Source organism: Peromyscus californicus, unplaced genomic scaffold (assembly GCF_007827085.1).
Source record: "Peromyscus californicus insignis strain IS unplaced genomic scaffold, ASM782708v3 Scaffold_12__1_contigs__length_115047231, whole genome shotgun sequence".
In the NCBI taxonomy this organism is placed as follows: Eukaryota; Metazoa; Chordata; class Mammalia; order Rodentia; family Cricetidae; genus Peromyscus; species Peromyscus californicus.
Genome location: NW_026294413.1, coordinates 85642177 through 85659317, shown reverse-complemented (window position 1 = coordinate 85659317; position 17141 = coordinate 85642177). Strand labels below are relative to the sequence as shown.

At 45.3% G+C, this 17141-nt stretch overlaps 2 protein-coding genes across 9 annotated transcripts in view; one reads left to right on the top strand and one right to left on the bottom strand.

Moving 5' to 3' along the window:
- The window catches only part of Mettl6 (methyltransferase 6, methylcytidine), a 70999-nt gene extending 70819 nt beyond the window's left edge, over nt 1-180 (bottom strand). For all 8 annotated transcript variants that reach the window (XM_052733646.1, XM_052733648.1, XM_052733650.1 and 5 more), the window contains exon 1: nt 65-180. The gene's annotated coding sequence lies outside the window, so the exon portion shown is untranslated. The remainder of the gene's footprint in view (nt 1-64) is intronic.
- Eaf1 (ELL associated factor 1) lies at nt 180-16492 on the top strand. The gene is made up of 6 exons (XM_052733644.1): nt 180-540; nt 3389-3483; nt 5744-5880; nt 8324-8514; nt 10713-10952; nt 13277-16492. Exons 1-6 carry the CDS (start codon nt 180-182, stop codon nt 13321-13323), a joined length of 1071 nt encoding a protein of 356 aa, XP_052589604.1. The 3' UTR covers nt 13324-16492.
- Nucleotides 16493-17141: the final 649 nt, after the last annotated feature.

Here is a 17141-nt window from a genome sequence, read left to right as displayed (position 1 = left end):
GCTCGGGGCTCCCGACTATCGGTTCGCAGGGTTGCCAGCAAAGGACAGGTCAGGGCGCACTCACCTGTCGGTCAAGCTCTCAGGGGTAGAATCTTCCAACTGACGTGTAAACCTCCTGAGACTAAACCAGATATTGCCCAGAACTGTCCATAGAGGTTCTCTCGAGGAATTCTCCCTCCATGGCACTTCCCCCGCTATTTCCGCTGGGAAACCGGAAGTCCCTCCCCAATGCCGGAAGCGCAGCGGCCTTACTTCCTCAGAGTCTTTCTAGACGCAGTGGAGACTGGTTTCCGGCCCCGGGTGGGCGCGGACTTGGCTCGGTGCGCGCTCCGGAGCTGTGTCCCGGGAGCGCGGTCCTGCGGGCCGCTTGCGCGGGGTTCCGGGACTGCGGCCGCGCCAGGAGAGCGCCGATCTGGGTGCCAGGCAGGTGCAAGGCCATGAACGGCACGGCGAACCCGCTGCTGGATCGAGAGGAACACTGCCTGAGGCTAGGGGAGAGCTTCGAGAAACGGCCGCGGACCTCCTTCCACACTATTCGCTGTGAGTGAGCGCTCCCCGCGGTTCGCTTCGGCCTCTCTGGCCGCCACGTGCCAGCCCCGACGCCCTCCTGTCCGACCTGGGCTCTCCAAAGCGTCACTTTCCTTATCTCTCACCCCAGAGCCTCTGGGACTTCTATCTGTTCTTTTATTTTCAGGTCGCGCTTCTCAAACCAAACTTCTGGCTGCTGTCAACTAACTATTCTTTTACCTTACAGTCTCAAATACCAGTTCAGAAAGTCATGGGCCCTTTAATTAAAATCCCCCTTCCCAGCCCTTTCGCCAGACTTTCCTCCTTCGGAGCGAGGCCCCTTTCTCCTCCCTTGAGTCCCCCTTTGTCGAATTATTCCGTCAGGGCTCACGCTTTGGAAGACTTCTCGTTTGCCACGAGCGTCATTTACTCAGTCTGCTCCATTTTCTTCCTTGCTTTCCTTTCCTCTTAGGGCTCTTGGTCCCCTCCACATCTAGGGAATCTGCATTCTTTTTTTTTTTTTTTTTTCGAGACAGGGTTTCTCTGTAGTTTTGCGCCTTTCCTGGAACTCACTTTGTAGACCAGGCTGGCCTCGAACTCACAGAGATCCACCTGCCTCTGCCTCCCGAGTGCTGGGATTAAAGGCGTGCGCCACCACCGCCCGGCTGGGAATCTGCATTCTTTGTATCACCCATGGGGTTTTCTCTTCCTCCTCCCATGCTTCTTTGGACACTGATTTTGTTGTTGTTTGAGACTGTCTTACTGTAGGTTATGCTGCCCTAGAACTCACTATAAAGCTCAGGCCAGCCCTGAACGTGCTGCAGTCCTGCCTCGGTGGTTTCTGTAGTGCTGAAATTATGGGCCTGACCCACCATACGTAGTTGACATTAATGCCTTTCGATCACCTCCACCACTCTGACTTGTGGTGAAGAATAAAATTAGTTGGCGGTGGTGCCCACCTTTAATCCCAGCACTTGGGAGGCAGAGCCAGGCCAATCTCTGTGAGTTCGAGGCCAGCCTGGTCTACAGAGTGAAAGCCAGGACAGGCACCAAAACAACGCAGAGAAACCTTGTCTCGAAAAACCAAAAAAAAAAAAAAAAAAAAGTTTGTGAACCTGGCATAAGTTAAACCTTGATCTATGTTTGGAAAATGAAGACAGCAGCTTAAGGAATGTGGAAACAGTCATTATGCTGGCCTTTTTCTACATGATTATAGACTCTGAAAGGGGTACTTCCACTGTGTGTCCTGAGTAAAGATTTGGCTGACTGAGCACATCCCTCTGTGATTCACAGGCTTCTGGTTTCCGGTAGCATTAACACTGGTTAAGACATGCTTTGTCATGGCAGCTAATAGATGTGACTCAACACTCAGGAAGGGGGTGTGTTAGACATTAAAGTCTCATCTTGTGTGGCCATCATCATGCCGTTTCTGTGCTTCCCACTGACAGCAGATCCAGCTGTTTCAATGAGACAATATTGGGGAAATGATAAGACTTACCTTTCCCTGCCCCCCTTCATTGAAGGGCAGTATGGGTTTTAAGTGAGATTCTGCACATGTGTACCTAGCTTGCAGTTTGAGGCAGGTGTGTGTTAATACGAAATAAAATGGCTCTTCTGATTGTATAATTTGTAAGAATAAGCATGATAATTTCTGGAGTTCCCCTGTTTGCTTTTGAACATATCCAGAAGTATCTTCTTAGGTGGTGGTGGCGGCGCACGCGTTTAATCCCAGCACTTGGGAGGCACAGCCAGGAGGATCTCTGTGAGTTCAAGGCCAGCCTGGGCTACAGAGTGAGCTCCAGGACAGGCACCAAAACTACACAGAGAAACCCTGTCTTGAAAAAACAAAACAAAACAAAACACCTCCAGAAGTATCTTCTTCAAAATGAAAGAACTTGAGTGTGGCAGGTTCTACTTTTGAACGTTTCTGTGTAAAAAGAAATCAGCCTCACGTGCCCTGCTGAGTCTCATGCAGATTTAGCGTCAGGATGTTTGCTCTGTTGCTTCTATGCACACAGTTCTAATAATTGCCTTATCATGGATGATGGATGTTAACTGTTACCTATCACTTGGAATATTAACATAATGGTGTATGAGTCCCAGCTTCCTGCACTAAAATAATAGTGTAGTTGAAGGTACCATATGTAGAGGTGTTCCTGAGTTGGTAATTATTGAATTGAATGAGGTTATTTGGGGCTCATTGCACTGTTCTTTCTACTTTAGCATATATGAAGTTTTCTATGAAGTATTTTCTTTTTTTCTTTAGAATTTTAAATGATGGGGCTGGAGAGTTGGCTCCATTTGTGAAATCGTTGCCATGAAAGCATGATTATCTGATCTGAATTTCTAGAATAATAAAAGTGCCACAGTGTGGTAGTAAACTGTTGTAATCCCAGTGCTGGGGATACTGAGACAGGAGGATCACTGGGAACTCACTGGCCAGCTGGCTTCACTGGTCAGTGAGCTCCAGGCTAATGAGAGACCCTGTCTCAAAAAACAAGATGAGCTGGGTGGTGGTGGCGCAGGCCTTTAATCCCAGCACTCTGGAGGCAGAGGCAGGTGGATCTCTATGAGTTTGAGGCCAGCCTGGTCTACAAAGTGAGTTCCAGGACAGCCAGGACTGTTACACAGAGAAACCCTGTCTTGAAAAACAAAACAACAACAACAAAACAAGACTAACAGTATCTGAGAGACTGTCTAAGGTGCTGCAAATATATGCACACATGTACACATGTACCCATGTACATACAGGAACACACATACATGAAAGAATCCTCATCCATTTTTATTTATGTAATACAATTTTTAATTCTGAAAATAAGTGCCCAGGAAGTCCTTCTTTTTAGTCACCCATTGGGAAATGTTCTTTCTTCCCTTTTAGATGATTTTAAGCCAGCATCGATAGATACCTCCTGTGAAGGAGAGCTCCAGGTTGGCAAAGGAGATGAAGTCACAATTACACTGCCACATATCCCTGTAAGTTGTTTGTTTCCATTGTTGGTTTTAATGCCACAATTCTTTGTGTTTAAGTTACAGTTGGAGTTCCCTTCGGTTTAATTTCTTTTCTAGATGTTTAAAGAGCCAATGTAAGTAAAGTAGGAAGTTAGGGCTTGGGTGGGTGGTAACTCGTGCCATGGGGTTGGTTTAAGGTAGTTCTTTGCGCTTGTTCCTGAGCTCCCCTCTCCTCGGTGTGCAGTACAGTAGGCATGTTTCCTTCGGGACAGCTGCCCTTCTGCTACATACCTAGAGTTTCTCCCAAGCAGTTCTGGAGAGAAAGGCCCTATGTGCCATGTGTAGCCACAGCAGCTCCTGAACACCGGGCAGCCAGAAGGCAGGTAGGAGCCAGAGGAATATCTTTAGTATGGTAAGGGGTCCAGTGCAGGCTGATGGTCCCAGGCAGGAGTAAAGGTTTGGAACATTGCTAATTTAAGGATGAAGGACTCAGTTAAAAGATGCACCAAGAACTTGCAAGAAAAGACTTTGTAGAGCTCTCTTCAGGGCAGCCCTTTGGTTCTGAGGCTTTAGCTCAATGGTAGAGGGCTTGCCTTGCATGCATGAGGCCCTTGGTTCAGTCCCCAGTCCAGCCAAAGGAAAAACAGGAAGAAACATTAACTCAGGTTTGTGTTAATAATACTTTGGCCTGGGGAGATGGCTGGTGAATGAAGTGTACAAAGTTTTGTTCCTCAGAACCCATGTAAAAAGCAGGGCAGGCCTGTCAGCTGCCTGTGCTCCCACATTTACAGAAGCGGGGACACAGGAGCCCGGGGGCAAGCCGGCCAGCTAGAACTTAGCTGAGTTCAGCAAGAGACCCTGTCTCAACAAAGAAAAGTGGAGAGCAGTTGAGGAAGGTTCTTGAAGTCAACTTCGAGGCTCCAGGTGCATGTATGCACATACGGACCTGCACACACATCTGCCCACATACATGCAAGCACACCACACACACATGCAAAACCAACAAGCAAACAAAAACGTTAAAATAGAAGAGGTTCTTAGCACATTTCACAGCTCTGTCCTCACATTCAGTAAGCTCTGTGTAACTGGTGACAGAATGAAGAGTCCGGGCCCCGAAGCCCCTGAGCTGAGGGAAACAGCCTGTTCATGCAAACTCCTCTTTTGTTACATGTTACTTGTGGCGGGTTACATCATCTCCCATTGGACTTCAGTTTCCCAAATGAAAAATGAAGGGGTTAGATAAATGGTCCCTAAGCTCCCTTTCAAACCTACATTTTTACTGTGAAAATAAGAAGTTGACGAGCCAAGCAATTTTTTTTCCTAAGCAAGAAATTAAATTTTATATTTGACAAATATTAAAGGAATGTTCAATGTACTAGCCCATTACTAGGCTCTAAGAATTTAACCTTCAACAAGTACATTTCTTGCCTTTATGCAGCTTAGGGTCTGGAATTTAAATATGGGAATATATAGTCGTTACTGGATGTGATGCTTTCCTGTAATCCCAGCATTTGAGAGGCGGAAGCAAGATGATTGAGAGTACAAGGCTGGCCTGGGCTACATGAGACCCTGTCTCAAAACCAAACCAAAACAAATACTTGTTGTGGAAAGCTAGAGAAGTGTTTCCTAACTTGTCTTTGGACTTAGCAGAAGGTTGAAGAATTTAGACAGGAGTGTCCAAATATAGCAAGTAGAAGCCCAGTTATAACCCTGAGGCAGGAACAAGAGCTTGTTTTCTGAAGACCACAGAGCAACAGGTGGGTGGTGGAGCCAGGGGGCCACCTTAAAGATATTCTCCTTTGGCCCTAGTGAAACATGGGAACAGTTGAAAGACTTGGGTAGGTAACTAGCATGGGATAGTTTCCGTTCATCAGGTTGGTGGGCTACCCTTAGAGAATGCTGTGTTGGTCATTTGCATGACGGGGAAGTCTTGGACTCTTGAATTGCAAAGAAATACAGAGATCACTCACCAGTCATAGTGATAGCTCTGTGTAGTGTAGGGGAAAGTTCATTGTTCTCAGTTCATGAATCACTGTTCTTTGAAACATTTCCCCACACCCTTAAAAATGTGCCTAGTAATTTAAAAATCTTATGCTACATCCATGATTACCTAAAACCAGATGCTTGCTGTGTTCTGACTGTTTCTTTCCTCTTGCCTTGAATGCCAGAGGAGTTAAGCCAGGGATGGGTTGTTTGTTCTTTTTGGGTAGCTCTGATGAAGGATGGATGAGGCAGTGTCCTTTGTAAAGGTGGGCTGTTCATAACTGTGTGTTTATACAAACAGGGGTCCACACCACCGATGACTGTGTTCAAAGGGAACAAACGGCCTTATCAGAAAGACTGTGTGCTCATTATCAATCATGACACTGGAGAGTATGTGCTGGAGAAGCTCAGCAGCAGCATTCAGGTCAAGAAGACGAGGTATGGCTGACGACCGTGTCCTCCCTTTCTCTTGCACTGTGGGGATCAAAGCTAGGGTCCCGTGGGCCAGCAGATGCTCTCCTGAAGGACTGCCTTAAATGTTTCTAAGTCTTTGTGGCATTTAGTCCAATATTACAAAGGTGTGAACATCTGCTTGTTCATGGCTAGTGTTCCATCAGTAATGTTAGCCACTTCTGTCTCAGACAGAAATGTACATTTCCCTCAAATGCAGTAAATAATGCTTTTAAGAGCTAAAACATGAAGTCATTGGGGAAAACAAAGTACTTATAATTGAGCCAGTTTTGTCAATCTCATAATTATACTATCTTATACTCTTATACTATCAAGTAGGAAATTCGATTTATATGTATAGACTTAAAATTACAAAATAATGATTGCATAACTTTGTTAGAGTAAATTATTGCTTGTAAATTAGGATATACTTGAGGTGACTGTACTATTAAAATAAAACCTTGCTAACTGAGTATGGTGGGTCATACCTCTAAGCCAAGCATTTGAGAGTTGGAGGCAGCAGGATCAAGAATGCAAGGCCATCTGCAGCTACATAGTGAGTTTGAGGCTAGTCTTAGTTACATGAGACCCCGTTTCAAAACAACAACAACAACAGCAACAAAAATGGTCTTGCAAGATTGCTCAGTGGATAGAGATGTTAGGCACCAACTCTGATTACCTGAGTTCAGTCCACAGGACCCACGTGGTAGAAGGCATAGCATAAATAAATAAAAATATAATTTTAAAAAACTTAAAAATAAAAAAAATAGAATGTTTCCTAATTTTTTAAAGAATGAACTTTCTTTTTTTTTTTTTTTGGTTTTTCGAGACAGGATTTCTCTGTGTAGCTTTGCGCCTTTCCTGGAACTCGTTTTGTAGCCCAGGCTGGCCTCGAACTCACAGAGATCCGCCTGGTTCTGCCTCCCGAGTGCTGGGATTAAAGGCGTGCGCCACCACCGCCCAGCCGCTAATTAAGTTTTAAGAGACTATTACAACCTGATGTCTGCTTATGCTTCTTTGAGCCATTTTTCTCCTTTCACTCATTTCCCCAGAAAAGGAAAAGTTTCCGTTCATTGAGATTATCATGGGTCAGTATGCTGGATGTTGTGGGTGTGGTACCTAATCTTCACCAGTAATTTTTAGAATGCTGTTCTCTTTGAGGCAGGGGATGAAACTGGGGATTACCGAAGTTGTGATTTACCTAATTAGACTGCTAGAGCTGAGAGCCCATCCTAGGCGAAGCTCCCGTAGTGCCAGCTTCTGCCCTGCCCCTTTGTTTTGTATCAAGGCCTGTGGTAAACCCGCTGCTCCTGTGACACCAGTGCTGCTCTGTTCCCTTTCCACTCTGTGGTTTGGGAACTAGCAGCGTACCTCTTGGGTACTTGTTACACTCACAGATTATCAAGACCTGCTAGGTCAGAACCTGCAGAAACTCCAGGGGATTTGTGCAGATGCTGAAGTTAAGGAGCACTAGGCTAGTCCATTTGCAGAAAGAACTATTATGATTTTTTAGTATGCAGACACCTTTTATTGGTTATTGAACAGTGTATCTTTTCCCATCTTGTCATTTTTGAGCATTTATTCCTTTTTTTTAAAAATTCTCTCATATAATACATCCCAACTGCAGCCTCTTCTCCCTTTACTCCTCCCAGCTCCACCCCTCCCCCCACCAGATCCACTGCTCCTCCATTTCCCTACAGAAAAGAGCAGACCTCCCAGTGATATCTATAGGACTCAGCATAACAAGATGCAATAAGACAAGGCAAAAGCCCTCCTTTGGAGGCTGGGCAAGGCAACCCAATAGGAGGAAAAGAGTCCCAAGAGCAGGCAAAAGAGTCAGAGATGTACCCATTCCCACTATACACCCCACATACACACTCCCACAAACAACCACAGCGTGTATGCAGAGGAGCAAGAGACATTATTAATGGGTAAAATTTTCTCACTTGGAAGTAGAAATCAGTAAATAATGGGAAATTTGCGAGCTGCCAGCATTTCAAAATCTAGTTTATTCAGAAACTTCTGTATTTATTATTACAACTGTATATTGAATTTGTCATATTGTGATATTTTCTTATAAACACATTTAATCACATTGTGAATGTGTTTATCTCCTTGCTGAGCTTGTACTGGGTGTGGCACATCTGTAGACTCAGCTCTTGGGAGGCTGAGGCTGTCCCAAGAGTACAGAGCTAGACCCTGACTCAGAAAGGGAAAAAAAAAAGTGCACTCCTTGGAAGCAGAAGAAGCATTTCATTGTTTCTGCATTGCTGATGCATAGTACAGTTCTGGGATGCAGTAGACACATGGATGTTGAGTGTGTTCTCATGGTGAAATTACAAAGATCAGATTTTGGGTCGGCAGACACTGCCCGTGTGCTTGGTCATCCTGAGAGATACTATTTTGCCTCTGGATCTCATGTCTGTTTCAGAGCTGAGGGGAGCAGTAAAATCCAAGCCCGGATGGAACAGCAGCCTACTCGTCCTCCACAGCCATCACAGCCACCCCCTCCTCCACCACCCATGCCGTTCCGAGCCCCAACAAAGCCTCCAGCTGGACCCAAAACTTCTCCCTTGAAGGATAACCCCTCACCTGAGCCCCAGCTGGATGACATCAAAAGAGGTACCGAGCTGGGCTAGCCCGTGGGGTCAGGCAGAGGGTCCTCGGGAAGCTCACAAAGCTCACTATACAGTTGTGTCATCAGAACTTGCGGCTCTAGAGCTGCCGGGGGCTGACACTTTATCACGTACATTGTTTGACAAGAACGAGTCCAGGAACAGTTACTTAAGTGCTATTGTCTTGGCAGCATTCTAGGCTTAGAGTTTAAATAAACATTACTATCAGCCAAAGCTTTTCAGGGCTTTAGACTCCCAGAAAGAGTATTCTCAGTGTGTAGATTCTGAGCTCACTTACTAATTAATGTGTGCAAATGTAAGTGCTTTATTAAGGGAACTCTTAAAACGCCAGGGTTAGATGCTCTTTGCTGTCTCAAAGCATGTAATTCTGAAAGGCCCTGAGGCCACTGGGGATGGAATCTGGCCCAGAAGGACTCGGGTCTGGTTTGGGCCTTTCCTTTACAGACATGAGACAAGCTTGCCTTGGCTTTTGTCCCACACAGTAGAAGGTGCTGGTCTCCAGACTCTCGGGTGTTATGGGGCTGAGTATCATATTTCACATTTATGTTTTGTGGAACAAATGCGATCTCTAATAGTAGAAAATGGGAGGCCTTGGAGGCTTCCTGGGAATTGGCCTTTTTCAACCTGTAGAAATATTGCCTCCTTGGGGCTGGAGAGATGGCTCAGCAGTTAAGAGCACTGGCTGTTCTTCCAGAGGACCCAGGTTCAATTCCCAACACCCACATGGCAGCTCACAACTGTAACTCCAAGACCTTGATACCCTCACACAGACACACGTGCAGGCAAAACACCAATCCACACAAAATAAATCAATTTTAAAAAAAAGAAAAAGAAATGTTGTCTTCTCACAAACACAGTCACCCCAAGTTTCACACAGCTGCTACACCTCTTGATTATTTTCCCTCTTGGATTCTAGAACGCTGCTGTGGAAGTTTCTACTGTACTGTAATAGGAATTAGGCCAAGAGTAGCCAGTTGATGCCAGCTGCAGTGAAAGGAGCCATAGCCATGTGAGGCCATGGTGATGTTTAGACAGAAAGAAATCTATCAGCTGTCTTGATGTTCCTTCATATATCCAGGGACAGTGGATTGGTTAGGGAAAACATGTTTCTTCCACCTCTACTTTAAATCCACGAAGAATGCAGAACCTGACAGGCACAGCCATGATCAAATGTGTAAGAGTCAAGAGGGGATGGCATTTTACCATTTGCCCTCCCTTGCCAGGGTCTTTCTTACAGGCTTCCATGGGAGTCAGAAAGGACTCAGGCCAACACGGGCTGCCTAGCCGGTTTTTTTCCTTGGTGGCTTAGGAAATCCATTGATATCGACTTCACTACTTACTGGTCAGCAGTAGTGATGTTTAATGTTAATTGTCAACTTGACAGGATCTGAAATCACCTAGGAAAAGGCCTCCAGGCACTCCTGCAGGGGTTGTCTAGCCTCTGGGCATGGCTCTGAGGGATTGTTTAGATTAGGTTGAGGTAGGAAGACCCACATGAGTATGCAGCACTCTGGGCTTTGGGTCATTGAACATATAAGGAGGAGAAAGTGAGAGCACAGGCTTCTGTTGCTCTCTGCTTGTGGCTGGATGAGGAGTGACTCGGTGCCTAGAGCTCCTGCACTCTGACCTCACTGATAGGCTGTACATGGTACTGGGAGCTGGAATAAATCCTTGCTTACGTCACAGCGACAAAGAGAACCTGAGACAGGAGGATCTACCATAAGCCCTCAGAATTGCAATTGCTCGATAAATGTTTTCCTATTCTTTTCTCTTATTTGAGGTTTTATACAATAACTCCCATTTGCTTGCTTGAATGTGTCAAGGTCTCACTTTGTAGCCCAGGCTGGTCCTGAACTAAGATCTTCCTAACTCCACTGCCCCTAACGACTGAGGTTATGGGCACACACTACACCCAAATCAGAGTCTTTATTTAAGGAAATAATTAATAATTCTCATGTGTCTCACACAGAAGAGTCATTATTTTGGTGAATTCAGTGTTTCCATCAGCCCAAGACGGAGTAGGTATTTGGTCAGTTTGAGGGTTCATGGTGTGTTATAGTCAAGTGGCAGGGAGGATTGCAGTCCGTTGCTGCAGCTGGTTTTGTGGCTGACTGTCCATGGACGCCTCCTGTCCTCTCCGAGTGCTGACTGTGCTGGTTTGCCCTGTCGTGCGTGTCCTTGCAGAGCTGAGGGCTGAGGTGGACGTTATTGAGCAGATGAGCAGCAGCAGCGGCAGTGGGAGCAGCTCCTCCGACTCGGAGAGCTCCTCGGCCAGTGACGATGAGAGCTCCAGCAGCGGGCCGGAGGCCAATGGCCCGGCCTCTCCTCCGCAGCCTTCACACCAGCAGCCCTACAACAGCAGGTCTGCAGTGGCCAATGGAGCCAGCCGGCCCCAAGGAAGCTCTCAGCTCATGAATACGCTCAGTAAGTGTGTCCTCCTTTAGTGGCTGACACAGCGCCGGCCATGTGCAACTTCTGTGGCCTTGTGCCAGAACCTATAAACTACAGGCAGTTAGGAGAGTGTCTTGACAAGGACACATTGGGCAACCCCAAACTCACAATCTTTTCCTTCGTTTCCCCCCTTTACTTACGGCTGTGATGTCTGCAAAATGCTTAAACCTGATTGTAGGCTCTTTGGCTTTCCATACACCAGGTTTAAGACGTGGCCTGCCAACAGCTGGTCTTTAAAAGTTACCTATTACCTCTATTTGGACACCTCCTAGCTTTTGGCAAGAGACAAGACAGGATATTGTCATGTTTGAGTAGTTTTCCTACAGTTGATAAGGTAACACAGAGGAAAGCCAGAGTAAAATTGGCTTTGTTTCAGAATGAGGCGATTCTGCCCCCCAATCCCCTGCCCCCAACCTTGCATGGCAAATGGTCTCTCTCCTAGTCATCTTCCTTTGAGGAAGTTGGAAGGCCTGGCAGCGGAGGTGGGATGCAGACCTAGTTAACCCTGCAGTGTGGCCCAGGCAGACATTATTAGTTTCAATGCTGTGGACATTCCAGGCTGGGTAGTTCCTTTTCACAGGGCTGTGCAATGCCTTATTGGGTATGAAGCAGCATGTCTGAACTCCACCCACTTGTGCTATCCCCTGCACCTGCCAACTAAAACTCCTCAGCATTTGCCTGGTGTGCCCTGTCATCTGTATAAGATGAGGTCCAGGTAAGAAGTCTGTCCTCATACAGTCAGAAAAGGAAGTCCTCAGGGGTGGGCCTGGGTCCTCTGAAAAGGTTCCAGGGACAAAGAAAAGCATGGATGTTCACTTTCATCCAACCACTATCAGCTGAGGTTCTTTTATATACATTTTTGTTAGGTGAACTTGAAGTGTTGAGTCCACTTAAATTCTAGGCACCTACATACCATCTAAGAATCTGGAGCTTTCTATTAAAGCAATATAAATGTCCTGGACAGAGGTGGGCAGAGGAGATCATGGATTAGCATAGTACAGGTGGAAACAGCACTCAGCTTCTGTAGTGGGAACTTTTTGTTTCCTTGGCTTTTTTGGAAGTGGGGGCGGGGTTGGGGGGATTGAATTTGTGATTCTTGCCTCAGCCTCCTTGATACAGGGGTTATAGGCATGAGCCACCAGTCCTGGCTCTATTTAGTTTTTTCTAAAGCAACTTAATGAAGCTGCAGAGATGGCTTAGGGGTTAGTTAAGAGCACTTGTTCTTGCAGACGACCTGGGTTCGATTCTTAGCACAAACATGGCAGCTCACAACCACCCATAACTCCAGTTCCAGGGGATCCAATGCCCTCTTCTGACCTCCAAGAGACAGACATGCATGCAGGCCAAACACTCATATATACATGTGTGTGTATGTATGTGTGTGTGTGTGTATATATATGTATGTATATATATATATAAAATATGATATATACATGTATATTTTTATATATAATATATAATAAATAAAGTAAATAAATCTAATTATAAAGCAACTTAATGTGAGAGAGTCTGCCAAATGCTGTATGTTATCTATATTTTCTTAGCACATTTAAAACTGTCTCACTGCTCCTCAGTACTAATAAGCCGTACCAAATTGTGCTTTGCACATGCTAAAAATAGTGTTTCTTTCAGAATGTCAACTGTACCAAATGGTTTTGTTATCTATTAAGTTGGATTAACAAAGTTTTTTTGTTTTGTTTTTAAATTTTTAAATTTGATTAATTCTTTTTATTTTGTGTGCATGTTTTTCCTGCCTCTATGTATTAAGCCATGTGCATGTTTGATGCCTAAGAAGGTCAGAGAGGGCATCGGATCTCCTGGAACTGGAGTTATAGGTGGTTGTGAGCCACCATGTGGGTGCCAGGAATCGAACCTGGGTCCTCTGCAAGAGCAACTGAACTATCTCCAGCCCTTATTAGGAAGCTTTAAATGTGATGTGATAGCTGAATTTTTTTTGGTTTTTCGAGACAGGGTTTCTCTGTGTAGCTTTGCGCCTTTCCTGGATCTCGCTCTGTAGAACAGGCTGGCCTCGAACTCACAGAGATCCACCTGCCTCTGCCTCCCGAGTGCTGGGATTAAAGGCGTGCGCCACCACCGCCCGGTGTGATAGCTAAATTTTAAGCTATCACATCCAAAGAATTTTAAGGATATCTTGATGTTTTAAGTGAAGGCAAAATATAGGCATATTGAAGTGCAGAGAGCCGACTGTAGGTAGAACAGAGGGAAGTGGAGAAGGCAGAGGAGGCAGGACGTCATTAACTGCTGTGCTCTCAGCTTGATTTTGTTTTCTCCCGTAGGAAATGACTTGCAGTTAAGTGAGTCTGGCAGTGACAGTGATGACTAGCACTGGCTTCTGAAATCTGCTTTCTGGTATGCAGACATGCTGCAAGACCCAGCTACTCCTGCTGGGACTCTACGCCACCGGAGGATGTTGCGAAGCAGAGCCTGTAGGAGGAGTTAAGGCCTGGAAGCATTCAGATACTCAGTCTTTAACCTGGTGGTGGTGGGTGGTTTTCTCATGTAATTCTCGAACAATCTCTTGTTTCAGAGTTTAAGTAGATCTATAGGAGAACTAACGGAATTCTGTTTCCCTGTGGTTAACATTATTAATGAAAAATCAATGAAAATTGATGGAAAAAAACAATGCACCCTGGTCTAGGTCATTCAAAACCCATGTCTTCACCAGGCCAGTAATTCAGCAGCCATCAGTTTGGCCAGGCGGTCTGTACCAGTAAAGGGTTATAGAAAGAAAGGAGATCCTCAAACTGTGTCATAGAAATACATTAAGACCACTTTACATCTTTGACATGAGGTGGTAAGGAAGTTTTATGTGACCCAGTTTGACAAGACCATAGAGGTGGACCTTGACTTTGGGTCAATTGGTGTGTGTGTATGTGTATGTGCATGTGTGTACTGGAAATCCAGTACTGTGTGTGTGTGTGTGTGTGTGTGTGTGTGTGTGTGTGTGCGTGCGCGTGTGTGTGTGCGCGCGCGCGCATGCTGGAAATCCAGTAGCTCAGTCCAGCACAGCTAGGAAAGGAAGCACACAGCAGGGAATGGCCAGTCACCTGTCCCGGTACAAACTTGCTCACTACTTCTCCTTTGAATTACACTTGCTGCTGTCAGATTTTTCTACACAGAACTTTCTGTCAGATTCCAAAAGACAAAAGCGCAGCTGGCGTTTATCTTGGATTCAGACTCAGGCAGTTCCTGTGTATGTGAGACAGAGTGAACAGGTTAAATCAGCAGCTGCCATGCTGACATACATCCTCAGCTCATGAGGCCTCTGGGTTCGTGTGGATCCATCCCCTAGGTGTTCTTCATCCACGGATGTTAGCAGAGGTTAGGAATCAAAGAGGGATGGAGTGAAGAGACCTCAGAGCAGATGAACAGCAGCAAGTCTCCACAGAGAATCCAGCAGGAGTTCTGCATATGGAACAGTCTTCATGAGCTGTTTATGCTTTTGTGCCACTGTCTGTGCCTGACTCCCAGACTGATGGGTTTTTTAAAGAAGAGAATCACAAGATTGCCTTTTGCAGTGTGCCACTTCCAAATGACTGTTCTTGCTGGAAACTCACTAGTCAATGTTCCATATTGAGGAAGTGTGTGGTGACTTATATGTCACTGCCCATCTCTGTAGTTAGAATGAATATATCGTAGGAAGTTCCTGTCTTTGCTTTGTTGGCTTTCCCTGGGTTCCTCTACTCATATACCCCTTTCTCCTGAGCTAGTGGAGGGAGGTGGTCTGGACCTAGAAAGGAAATGGCTGGTCCGTGGTGGGGGCTTGGGTTAGAGTCATACCGTCTAGGTCAACTGTTTGATCCACACAGAGATGGAAGTGATCTGAGATGGGGCAGAAGGCATTGCCTAGCAGCACATCTACACCACTCTGCCCAAGTACAGGTGTAGAGGGTGTGTGCACTGGTACATTGCGCTTTGTTTCAGCCCACTGGGGGATGGATGCTCGGTGGATTTCCAGTGGCAGATGGGAACCTCTTTATAGCAAACTGATAATTGCTTTATAATTCTTTGGTAACGACAGCTCAGGGAAGGTGAAGGTTATGATTGGGTGACTTGAATTGTCACTGGATGTGAGAATTGAATTGTGTTACTGCTCTTAACCTGTTCACATTGGGGCAGGTTTCAGGAACTTGAACTAAAAATACCTATTTAAGTATCCCCTTGCCCTGCTTTTCTCCAAAAGCCTTGGTTTGTGGAGACAGAACTGTGGTGTTGGGATGCTGGTCAGTGACTGTTTGTATAGGAAGTATTTGCATGTGGCACTGGGCTTGATTGTCGAGCTTTCTGAGCCTCCGACTCCTGTCACCTGGCCTACCAGCACCACATTCCTTTGTTGGCCCCAGTTTTTCTGTCTGCACAGATCCTTCAGTGGTCCTATCTCCTTTGCCCACCACAGTAAGAAAACCATTTTTGAACATCCAGAATGCAGCCTCTACATTGATGATGACAATGATGACCTCTCAGGGGTATCCTTGTGCCAACCAAATGACTTCCTTCCTGTCTCTGTGCCTTTGCTGTCCCCTCTTCTTCACCCACTCAACCTTCTCCAGAGCTCCTCAGGCACCATCGTCACCAACTCTTCATTTCTTTCAACCTTTGAGCTGTGCCGTGGTGTGCATACCTGGTCTCTGGTTGGCAGGAGCACCTCGAAAGTAAGGACTGTCATCATAGAACTAGACATGCACATGCTCCTAGCTTGGTGGGGAGGAGGCTGAGACAACTAACTAGCTAAGGACTGAGGATAAACATAGGGGAAACTGTCCAGGCATTGAGACAAAGCTAATGCTTTGACTGCCCCTGCAAGTCCCTGCTGAATTCTTTCTTAAATTACCTTTTATTTGCTCTATGCAACGTTGGCCGCTTGGGTGAGGTGGGAAGACTAATTCTACAAAGAAGCCATGGCAATCCTTAGAAAAACGTTGGGGAAATGCAATACAAATAAACTAAAGATTTGTAATAATGCCACTGGTTAATTTATTTCTGTAGCAGAATAATTTTCTGTATGGGTGGTGTGCTGCAGTAATAAGGAAACTTGAAAATTCCAAAGTCCTTCCTTCCCTTTTTTGAGAGTCTGGTTTAGCTCCGTGTGTGTGTGTGTGTGTGTGTGTGTGTGTGTGTGTGTGTGTGTGTGTGTGTGTGTGAATGGCATATTTATTACATTATTTTGAAAGAGAATTATTTGTCTGTTTTGTAGATGTGTATTAAGAACAGCCAAAGTGGATCTTTCCACTTGGCAAGGAACATAGACTTTCTAAGACTCAGGCCTTAACCAGTAGCTTGGAAGACCAACTCAAGTGTTAGGAAATGTATGTTTTTGTTGCCTCTGTTATTTCTGTCTTAGATTCCTTGTCTCCTTTAATAATATTTAAAATCTTGTGCCTACAAATTCATTTTGCTTAATTCTGATGTAGACATGCATGTTTACATTTATATTTGCTGTGTAGTCTCTTCAAGATGAATATATTTAAATAAAAATGAAGGTCAGCAATATATTTAATGTCTTGGATTGTTTTTTTTTTTTAACTGAAAATCTGTGTAAAATAAGGCTTTTTAAGAATCATTTAGGCTGGGCGGTGGTGGCACACACCTTTTAGTTCCAGCACTCAGGAGGCAGAGGCATCTCTGTGAGTTCAAGAACAGCCTGGCCTACAGAGTGAGTTTCAGGGTAGCCCAGGCTACATAGAGAAACCCTGTCTTGAACCTCCCCCCCCCCCCCAAAAAATAGAGAATTCTTTATGATTAAGTCTAATGGATTAACTTGATTCCTATTCAGTTTTGGGTCATGAAGTTCACTTCAGCTTTTAAAAGGTTGTACATTCAAAACTATAAAACACATTCTGGTTTTAAAAAGGTATGAAGGTCAGGAGGCTAGAGACGGCTCAACCACTAAGAGCGTGGGCTGGGAGTGCTATATTTAATAGATAGGGAGAGGGCGGGCAGCCTCGTCCTGCTCCTGATTTTAGTGGAATCGCTTTGAGTTTCTCTCCATTTAATTTGACGTTGGCTGTCAGCTTGCTGTAAATTGCATTTATTATGTTTAGGTATGTTCCTTGTATTCCTGATCTCTCCAAAACTTTTATCATGAAGGGGTATTTTGAGTATTTTTACATCAATGTTCATGAGGGTTCAGTTGGTCTATAA